Source organism: Cebidichthys violaceus, unplaced genomic scaffold, assembly GCF_023349555.1.
Source record: "Cebidichthys violaceus isolate CVI_PGR_0920_01 unplaced genomic scaffold, fCebVio1.0.p SCAF_124, whole genome shotgun sequence".
Lineage (NCBI taxonomy): Eukaryota > Metazoa > Chordata > Actinopteri > Perciformes > Stichaeidae > Cebidichthys > Cebidichthys violaceus.
This window is the reverse complement of record NW_027176290.1, coordinates 101,235-112,020: the sequence shown is the minus strand read 5'-3', so window position 1 is coordinate 112,020 and position 10,786 is coordinate 101,235. Positions and strand designations below refer to the sequence as shown.

At 43.7% G+C, this 10,786-nt stretch overlaps 1 protein-coding gene across 2 annotated transcripts; it reads right to left on the bottom strand.

Annotated features, from left to right (window-relative positions):
* Positions 1 to 1,222: 1,222 nt before the first annotated feature.
* On the bottom strand, positions 1,223 to 9,557 carry LOC137869509 (C-terminal binding protein 1). Of its 2 annotated transcripts, none has more exons than XM_068706921.1 (9): positions 9,391 to 9,557; positions 8,455 to 8,558; positions 7,970 to 8,072; positions 6,671 to 6,795; positions 6,417 to 6,506; positions 5,870 to 6,000; positions 5,237 to 5,364; positions 5,001 to 5,115; positions 1,223 to 4,177 (listed from the first exon to the last, which is right to left on the bottom strand). In XM_068706921.1, the coding sequence occupies exons 1-9, from the start codon at positions 9,506 to 9,508 to the stop codon at positions 3,979 to 3,981; spliced, it is 1,113 nt and encodes a 370-aa protein (XP_068563022.1). In that variant the 5' UTR covers positions 9,509 to 9,557; the 3' UTR covers positions 1,223 to 3,978. The 2 variants fall into 2 exon arrangements, with proteins under 2 accessions (XP_068563022.1, XP_068563023.1); XM_068706922.1 differs by having other exon boundaries at positions 4,089 to 4,177; positions 4,968 to 5,115.
* Between the last annotated feature and the right edge of the window lie 1,229 nt (positions 9,558 to 10,786).

Genomic DNA, 10,786 nt, shown 5'->3' with positions numbered 1-10,786 from the left:
GACCTTCGTAGATTGGAAGAAAAGAGTTCTTGTTGGCTCAGTCCAACATCTGATCCATCATCTCGAGGCTTTTAAACGATTGAAAGAATCCATCCCGCACTGTATTTATGAATATTCCATAGCGGAGTGCGTATAGGTATGATCTCTGATTCCATGGCTTCGTGTCTTGAGCAGTCAATAACTGGGAACTGTTGCGAGACGTGTTGACAACCGCCGCACTAATGTGACACAGGTGCGCTGTATATGTCTCGAGGAACACCCAAAAGATGAATATAGATTTATTGCGTAAATAAAATGAACTGGAAAACAGATGCAAGCAGCGGATTTGAGTGTCGCTCTCCTCGGTGTGTGACTGTTTCAGCTGTTCTAGTGACATCTGTTGGAGTCAACTAGTAACTTTAGATTCAGAGCTGATGGACGCAGATGCCAAACTAATTAAGTGAAAATACCACAATTTATTTATTGCTTTTACTTGTAGAAAAGAGGAACTTATTAAAAAAAAATAAGAAATGTCCTGGATTTTGAGCAAAGTAGTATTTAGAAATGTGGCAGCAGTTTTAAACGCTGTTTCTATGTCCTTTATATATATATATATATATATATATATATATATATATATATATATATATATATATATATATATATATATATATATATATATATTTATATATATAATTCTGTGTCTTCAGTTCATAAATGTAAGAATACTCATGTCAGTATGCATACAAAAGGATGTTGATTTGCACTGTTGTAATGCAGACTCTGCACTAATTTAACTATGGAGTAGCCTGATGATTATTTTCCAGATTAATCGATTAATCATTTGGTCCATGAAACATCAAAGCGACCTCTTCATATGTTTTGTTTTGTCCGACCAACAGTCCAAAGCCCGATGGTGATCAGTTAACTGCAACAAAGGATAAAGGAAAGCGGCAAATTCTCACATTTGAGAAGCTAGAAACTGCTTGAAAGAAAAACTTAAATAAATTATGGAAATAGTTATTTTTATTTCCACGACCCACTCAGTAAATAGTTTTAACCAGTCTATTCACCGCTAGAATTATTTAAACAAATTGTGTTTATTGGTATGACAGCTCCAGTAACATTCGGAAAAGAAAACCATAAAGTTCTAAATCTTTGGAGAAAGTCTAATTATCAAAATATTATGTTTATTATTAATTAAGTGATAATAATTGAGTTCAGACGTGAAAGAGACACAAGCTTCACCTTTCCACAGTTTATTTCCTTTTAAAATAATTCATACAAATGCATACAGTCACAAACATATCTTTGTCAGGTTGTCCGTTTTGACCAAAAATAATGATATTTACTGTAGAATATAGAATATGTATATACTGTATATTGCTACGCCTACTACTTTACCATAAAGGGGACCAAGGTAGGCAACAGTGGACTGTGTGTTACGACCAGGGATGGAATTTCAAAGAGCACCGCGACACTTTAAAGGGACAGTTCACCCCAAAACCAAAAACTACATATTAAACTCTTACCTGTAGGGCTATTTATCAAACTAGATTAATGTACACCAAAACAATCTCGATCGATAAATGGCACTACAGGACACAGGTAAGACATGTCTTTTTTTTGGGGGGGGGGGGGGTAACTGTCCCTTTAATAGCTTGTCTGTTTGTTTTTGCTTGTGGCACCCATCGGTTTGAATGAGGAATGCTTACAGTTTATATCAGGAAGTATTGGCAAAGAGTCCCCCCCCCCCCCCCCCCCCCCACACACACACACACACACACACACACACACACATAACGACAGGCATCTGGTGAGGAAAGATTAATAGTAAAATTCAAACTACTCCAGCATCTTGTGGCTGTTGTCTGACGGTGACATTTAAGTCCTCTTTACTCAGACGTACTCGCCAATGGGTCGTGAAATTTCCATCCCTGATCGCTACCCTTACTACCTCACCATGAAGAAGACCGGGTTGGGCCACAGTGGACTGTTCGGACTACTCAGCTGCTGGTAGAAGGGGATCCAAAAAGCACCGTCACTCAGCTGTCCCAGCTGACATCGACACAACACTTGAACTGGAGTCAGTTAATCGGGATGGAAAGAGAGTTTCAGAATCGCGTCGGCGTATAGCGGCACCTTCGTTTGCATGTTGAGGACGGAACCAGTAAACGCAGAGATTACTGGCTCAGTATGCTGGATTAGATCTGAAGTCCAGCCTTCAGCAGTTTGTCGTGTTTTTTTAAACAAAGTGTTTTAGTTGTGTAATTTAGACGGCAGTCTTTGTAATGATGCCTCTTTGGAGAGTGCTAGCCACCACCCCCTTCTCCCAGTGCTGCTTTTTCAGACACAGATACAACCAAGTCACATTGACACAGGCAGGCAGAACACCATATGTACACATAGACACAGAGGCCACAGAGGGTGGCTGAACGGTATACTCGGGAAGGACCCATCGTGAAATGCTGAAGGAACACTAGACGAGAGAGGAACCGGGACGTGCGGACATTCTAGTCTTCACTTGGTCGAAAAGGTGATCAAACTGGCCGTAGAGTATTTTAATACCTCCAGTTGGTAGCGGATCTGAAACATTAACATTTGGGTTAACGTCAAGAACACAGCTGGTCCTCATCAGTCGGTAAACATGAACTGTTCTTAACCGGATGAGACATCTGTACAAGTGAGTTCAATCGGGACCCAACAATGGTTTTGGCAGAGAGCGAAGCATAACTGATTATGTGAACCTTGGTGTTGCCGTTTCACGTTCCAGGATTCGGACAATTAAATGTGTGAAATGGTGGAAGTACTGGATGTTTAGACACGAAGACGACAATAATGACCCGCAACAAAAGTATCAGTGCGTTTGCCTTTGTCCGTAATCTGCTTCATCCCGAACCGCTCTGTTCTGTGAATTCAAACGGCGATTAGGGATGAAGTCGTCCCAGTCCAAGCATACCATCGCGCCACCTTCCCCACAGCCTTTTTCCTCCCACAAACCCTCCTCTCGATATGGGTCAAACATTTACAAAACAAAGTCCCAAGAGCAAAATCGCATGCCCCTTAAACATGTCAAACAAAAAATCAAAACGTCAGATCAACTTTAGCTCTCGTTAAAGTTCTTTGTATCTAATGTAGCAGGACACGAAAAAAGGCAAGCAGGTAGAAAAAACAAAAGCACTAAGTCGCATAAAAAGGTATATTCAAAACAAATTAAAAAAAAAATAATAATATACCAACTGCGGAAACTTAATTTCCTGAGATGGTGTGCAAAAAGCTGCCTCTTTTTTTTTTCTGGAGGGTTGGGGGGGGGGGGGCTTGTTAATTTGGGGACACATGAAGCAAAAGAAAACAGATATTGTATTCTGAAACCAGTTTGGCTACATGGAGAGATCACACAACCCTTGACTTTGTTAAGACCGGCATACGAGTATCAGCATCTTGTTGCCGTGAGTCTACGAACTGTACACAGACGGGTTACATTCAGCTCATAACCGACTACTGCTGCTTGTACATCAAACTAAAGAAAGTACACAGAAAACGAGAGAAAGACACGGAACCTGCCCCTCTAACTTTGGACACACTACAGTCTAAGACAGCAGAATTTGATTCAGAATCTTTTCTTCCCAAATCAACAGATATATGTTGTTGTTGTTTTTTATTTTATTTTTTATTTTTTTAGCCTCTGGCAGTAACTCGACTACTGTAGTTGTTGTCTGGAGATCATCCTGTGGATCTTTACAGTCTTTCTCAGGACGTCTGTTCGGAGCAGAGGACAACTGTCTCGCTCTTTGGATGGAGCGCCTGACAGCTATCCACTCCTCTTCATCATCCTCTGTATAGTCTTCATCATCTTCTCTTCTTCTTCTTTGGAGTATGAACCGGCTGCTGGGATACCAATTTGCCAGAGTGTTTTGAATCGATTGTTACTGGGACCTCGACCTGTCCACCTGACACTCTTGATAACAACTCGTCACTCGGGAGCTCACCGCCGTGATCCTACAGTTGGTCGTTCGGATGCTGCTCTCTGTCGCCCTCTGGTGGCTTGACTGTATTCTGTCCGGGGGACGGGGCATGAGGAGGGTGTGTGACGGCGGGCGGGAGGGTGTGTGTCATGATGGGCACGGCGCTGGGCACCATGCCTTCAACAGGAGGCGGGAGGCCGCCAGCTGGCAAGCTCACCACTCCTGCGGGATACCTAGAGAGAGTAGAGGGGGGGGGGGGGGGGAGGGGGGAGAGAGAGAGGAGAGACGCAAAACTGAGTCATCAAAGTAAAACTGAAACTAAAATTACAAATATGACACGTTGTTATCTGCACAAACGCACTGCAGTCGGCCTCCATTAAATGCAAATTGAATAATAACAAGTATAGCTTAATAATTAACAGAATACTTTGGTGTAATACTGCAGCACACTTTAGTACCACAGAGTACATTTTATTTTTTTAATGATCAAAACAGAGCAGAAGACGATGATGAATTCTGACTTTTATTCCAAAGTATCCCACACTTCTTTTCATAAAGATTGATAGTAAATATCCACGTCTGCACATTTCAAGCTCCCTGTTTGCATCTCAGGGTTTCTATTAAAAGTTTGTAATGTCCAAGCTAATATAGAAAATGAGGTCGTTTTGTAATAATATTTAGTTTACTGCCCTGTTATATTTATATAAACACTTTATTTTGGCAGGAAAGATGGGATTGGATTCGTGCAGCGTCAGCATCAACAAAATGATGAAATCACCGCAAATAATGATAATTTTTTCATTGATGATTAATCCAGCGATTATTTTCTCAATCAATCGATCAAAAGTTTTGATTATTAAATCTCAGAGAGAGACAAAGTCCCAGAAACACATTGTTGTTCTAACAGTAACATTCTCTGTGTACATCAGTATATCCGTCACATTCTCTACTGTCAAGACATTTGGCAGAAACTTATCAATCACTTTACCGGGGTTTGGGGGAGAAAAATGAAACTGCACTGACCACTACTGGTTTCTTTATCCTGATGATTATTACCTATAAGCCCCGTTGAGCTCGGGGTGAACGGTAGCTGGGTCGACACCGGCCCAGTGGTTATTCTGGGAGAGGAACTCCTTATTCACACAGTTCTTCAAACTGTCCGGGATACGACCTGAACAACAGAGGAGCGGAGCGACAGAAGTGTGAACGGAGAAACCAAAATGAAATCACACTGTGTGTGTGTGTGTGTGTGTGTGTGTGTGTGTGTGTGTGTGCGTGTGTGTGCGCGCTACCTGTGATAGCCCTCCGGATCTCCCTGGCTGCCTCCTCTCTCATCTCCAGCGATGCCTGTTCGCTGTACCAGGCAGCGTGGGGGGTGCAGATCAGGTTGGGAGCGTCCTTCAGCGGGCCCTGACTGAAACTGACAAACGTACAAACGCGGTGAAATCAGTGACGGCAGGCAACAATTCATGAGGTTTTGACTGGGTCCTTGTGTGTGTGTGTGTGTGTGTGTGTGTGTGTGTGTGTGTGTGTGTGTGTGTGTGTTTGTGAGTGGGTCAGTGCACCTCTGTGTCTGTCCATGGTGAAGCTCACATTCGCTGTGATTTGTGTAAATAATGAAATTTAACTCTAACATTTTTTTGTCTTTAAGCTTTTGGGACATTATCTATAGTAATAACAGTTGTCCTAAATGCTATAAAATGACAGTTTAAAGTCAAAAACCCATCAGAATATGTCGGGGGGAGGGACCCCAGACCCCATATCTCCATGTAGCTTTTATTCACTGAATGTGTTTTTATCTCCTGAGTATTATAGACCTACTATCAAAGATGCAAAGCCCAACTATAATATAAGATACATTTAGATCTTTTACACACAATTTCATAATTGAAACTAGAAAGGTGCAGATCTCCGCCAGGTGTTACCTGAAAGGCTCCGTCTCATGAACATCCAGAGCAGCTCCACGTATCCTCCCCTCCTTTAGGGCCTGAGCCAGAGCCTTCTCGTCCACCAGACCCCCCCTGGCCGTGTTCACCAGGAACGCCCCCTGGCGCATCTTTAACACACACACACACACAAACACACGTTCAGTCCATCTTTGATCTAACAGGGTAGCGCTCCAACCCGACATTTAAAGGTAATGTTAATATATTATATTTTCTTCCGGTAAGGTCAGAAATACTTGAAGGTATAATACGCCTGTGGCTGAGGCCCAGGAGATGAAGGACGAACAGATATTTCCTGAGTTCATCAGTCATCATATGCAGTGCACTACAGAACCTCAGTCATCTGTATGTAGGCAGTGGACTTCCCTGGGTGTCCGCTTCTCTAATATTTATGGCCATGGGATGTAGTGGTCGACGCGGGGATAAATGAATCATCCTAGTGTGCTCAGTCATAACTCTGTGTGTGTGTGTGTGTGTGTGTGTGTGTGTGTGTGTGTGTGTGTGTGTGTGTGTGCTGTCCCTCCACCTGTTTGATGGTGAAGTCGTTGATCAGGTGGTGGTTGTGTTCATTGAGGCTGCAGTGCAGAGAGACACAGTCGGAGTGGAAGAGCAGGTCCTGAGGAGAAATACAGGGGAAGTTGCTGAAAAAAGATGAATCCCAATCTTCTATTTACACTTTTCACAGCTGCTCACCACTGCACGAGCTTGTGTGTGTGTGTGTGTGTGTGTGTGTGTGTGTGTGTGTGTGTGTGTGTGTGTGTGTGTGTGTGTGCGTGCTACCTGTAGTGTGGTGACCCTTTGTAGTCCCAGGGATCTTTCTACACCGTCGGCCAAATACGGGTCATAGAAGATCACGTTGAAGCCGAAGACCTTGGCTCTCAGGGCTACAGCCTGACCCACTCGACCTACAAACACACGGAGGTGCGCACACATTACTACAGTAACAGCAGCATGTGAATACACAGTTTACATTGTATATGTTCCCTTTTTTTTTTTTTTTGGGGGGGACGTTTGCCTTGTAGAAATGACATAATTCTCTGGCTGCACGCACGTCTGCTCATTATTACTGGAAAAGGCTTCCAGACTGTTCAGGGAAGAGAATTTGCTTTCTGCTTAATCCGCTTATATTTTATTGGCATTAACTCCTCAGGAAGCCAATTTAGCTGAGCTAAGGACAAAAAAAATGAAAATGGAAGAGAGAGAGAAAACTCCTTTGACTAGAAACTTCAGTGCGACTGCCGTCTATCAGACGACACGAACAAAATAAAGACCGTCTTATGTGTCGCTCGGTTACGTTCGTGGTCCCCAGAAGATGAATTAGCTGTAAGATGTAGCTATGTAGTACCACATTACTCATGGTAGCAGTAGAATGTGATTGATATATTATTATAAATTCCATTTTTAGATTATCAATATTGATGTATGAATATATAACTAGCATTTTACTCTTGAAGCTGCTCAAGGTGAGGCTATTTTTAACTACTTTATATACAGTTAGCTAAAGTTAACTGGTTTAACCCTAAATAATGCATCATGTTTTAATCTAAAATGTTCATCCGACAAATAACTACAGTTGTCGTATACATGTAATGAAATGAGAAGTACAATATTGCTGTCTGAAATGTACTGGAGTAGAAATATACAGTATCATAAAATGGAATACTCAAGTTAAGTGCAAGTATCTCCAAACTGTAGTTGAAGGAGCAATATACAACAGTATTAATATAACAGCAAACAACTATTTGCTTTTGTGCTGTTAGCGCCGTTAGCATCGTTAGCTATGAGCCGCGGGCTAAGGCTTCGCCATGTTGAGAGCCGTTTAGAGGCAATGCTTCCAACCTGTAAGTGCTGTACTTGAGTAAATGTGCATTTCTTTCCACCAGATATGAGCATGCTAACAGGCTAAACCAAGATGGTAGACAATATACCTGCTAAGCATCAGCGTGTTCTCGTGGTGAAGACATTAGCATCTTGCCATTCGTGCAGCCACAGAGCTGCGAGCGCGGCTCGTCGTCTTGCTTTTAACAACAGCGCGGTAAGTAGGTCTCCCCACGGAGTCATGTGCGTGTTGTGACTCACCGAGTCCTATGAGTCCCAGCGTCTCTCCTCTGATCCTCGCGGCTCCAGACGCCACCTCTCGGATCTGCTCCACGCTCTGAACCCGCGTGCCCTCCCGGAGCGCCTGGCATGAATGACAATGACTTATTACAGATATCCTAAAAGGTTACAGTCCAACACAGGCCAGATAAACTTCGTAATGTCTGCACTTGTGATCGTGGTGATAAAGTACACGTCTAAGTGATGATTACTTGTAACTGATTTGAGGGACAAATCATTTTACTGTACCTTCTACATCTTACATCAACGTCTCTCAAATACCGCAACATTCTAAAGAAAACGAAACGTTTCAATTTTGGCTGATTTGTCACTCGACGATTGTGAGTAATTCTCGAAGCTCATATTGCGATAGAAGGACGTACGCCTCTAGCCACTACATCTAGAGTTACTTCATTTCAATCCGGTTGGTTTTCGGTCCGTTTTCTCAGCCACACAGAGACACAAACCTGGTGCAGCCAGGTGGTGCGTCGGTACAAGGTGAGGATGTGACACAGCGTGGAGTCGGCCGTCTCCTCCACCGAGGCTGCTGGCATGTTGCACACAGCTATGCCTGTTGGACCAGAGAGCAGATAAGGATTAGTAAAAAAAAAAGCTATTTCGGTAGAGAAGTGCAGAACCAAGATGTCAGCGGTTTTCTCTGCAAACACTACTGGCTGCTTTCAAATTGGTGGAAGGAGATACGGGGACGTTAGTAAAGCTCTGGGCTGTCTCGCAGGACAGACATGAGTTTTTGCACCGTGGTGTTGCTACTTTTACTCAAGCAGAGGATCCGAGTACCGTTTCCACCAATGCCGTGTTTGAGTGTTGAGTCAATGCAGCGGACAAAGCGGTCTATTTGTTTCCTGCGGCTCGTTGTTGATGCTCCCATCAATGCGGCCCGCAACGCCACACATTCGCTTGTAATTGAAGGTGTAACTAATAACATCAGCAATGGCTCTTTTCCATTTAGGGGGGTGCCAGTTAGCTAGCCCAGTGTGCAGCGCTGAGCCTGGCTCTGGAACAAATAAAAGCGTGGCAGCCTGCTGTGTAAAGTAGCTCCGGAGTGAAATGGCGAGTAATTGAACGTCACATGTGGCCAAATCTGCCATTTACGTGAATTATGGTACTAAACAAACATTCCGGTTTGAGCTACTTGAACACACTTTGTCTATATCTGTGAGAGTGTGTGTGTGTGTGTGTGTGTGTGTGTGTGTGTGTGTGTGTGTGTGTATGTGCTATAGCAGTAGCATGGTGGCTGAATGGATGGATGAATGGTGGCGTTAAAGGATGATGTTTATGTTCTTAACACATAAAGACAGACAGGGCCAATACACACTCTCACTTCCTGTCTGACTGTGTGTGTGTGTGTGTGTGTGTGTGTGTGTGTGTGTGTGTGTTCTCACCCAGTTCCCCGGCAGATTTGATGTCGATGTTGTCATAGCCGCTGCCGATGCGGACGATGATGCGCAGACCTTTAAACTTCTCCAGGTCCTCCCTCATCAGAGTGATGGTGTGGTACATCAGAGCTCCTACGGCTTCATTCAGCACCTGTATAGACACACACACACACACACACACACACACACACACACACACACACACACACACAGTGGGACTTGTTTTAACTATGGAAAGCAACACGTGTGCATGTTTGAAATATCTAAATCAGTGCAGCCTTTCTTAACCTCTGAGCTGAAAACACGTCTGTTTGCAGAATATTACGATGGTGCTTTTGAGTTCATACGTCACAGAAGAAATGGACAAAATGTCACGGCCGAGTCACCAGCATGTGTTTGTGTAGGTGCGAACGTTCACAAGTCAAGCGGAGCTTTGCGGAAACAACTTTGAGCGAGTGTCAGCAGCCAGAGTTCACCAAGTTCAGACTCGCAGTGTTTCCATGATCGCAGTATCTCGTTTTTTTTTGTTTTTTTTTCTTCCCAGGATATGCTGTTTATGTCTTTCTCGCATCCTGTTTTTTTTAGTATCGCTGCCAGCGTGGAACGACTGCTTTTCCTGAATATCGCCATGGAAACCAAGCGTCCGTAAACCACAGGAGTCGAGATAAGGTGTCTCTACATCGAAACAAAAGCGCCGAAGATCAGCAGGGATCTAAATCCCACGGGATCCTCACCGGCTCATTGTTTTAATTGAAGAGTGAAATATTACGATTCAACAACAGATCAATTGGGAATGGGAGTACAGGGCTGTGTGTCGTTGTCACCTTTTAATTGGTTCTCCGTTAATCTTACAATCTTTTTTCTAACCCTACCAGCCCTCCTCCTCCTCCTCCTCCTCCTCCTCCTCCTCCTCGTGTGTGTGTTAGAGAGGATGAAAATGACGTGCGGTTCAATTACAATAAAGAAGCCCTTTTAATTACACAACGAGGTAGAGAGTGAGCGATAGGGAGCGAGAGATAGGGAGCGAGGGATAGAGAGCGAGGGAGAGCCATCTGTTTCTCCCACGCTGAGGGTTACTGAGCGCGCTCACAGAGAGGGAGTGCGTCTGGCAGACACCCAGAACCAGACGTAACCCTGCCAGACATACAAACCCATTTACGGTCCATAGTGACTGTGGCAAGATCCGAGGCTGACCCACATTTTGAAGTTTGCTCTCTCCACTGTTGATTCCTGCACTTCTCCTTTTTCTTTAGATTTGTTGCATTTTTTTTGCACATCGTTCAGATCGATAGCTGAGGCGCTGACGCTGCTTACGTCAGTAGACAGAAGCATTCACGCACTATTGCTGTTACCGACTCTGAACTGAATGAAATGACTTGAATATACGCAGTTTAAATGTCCG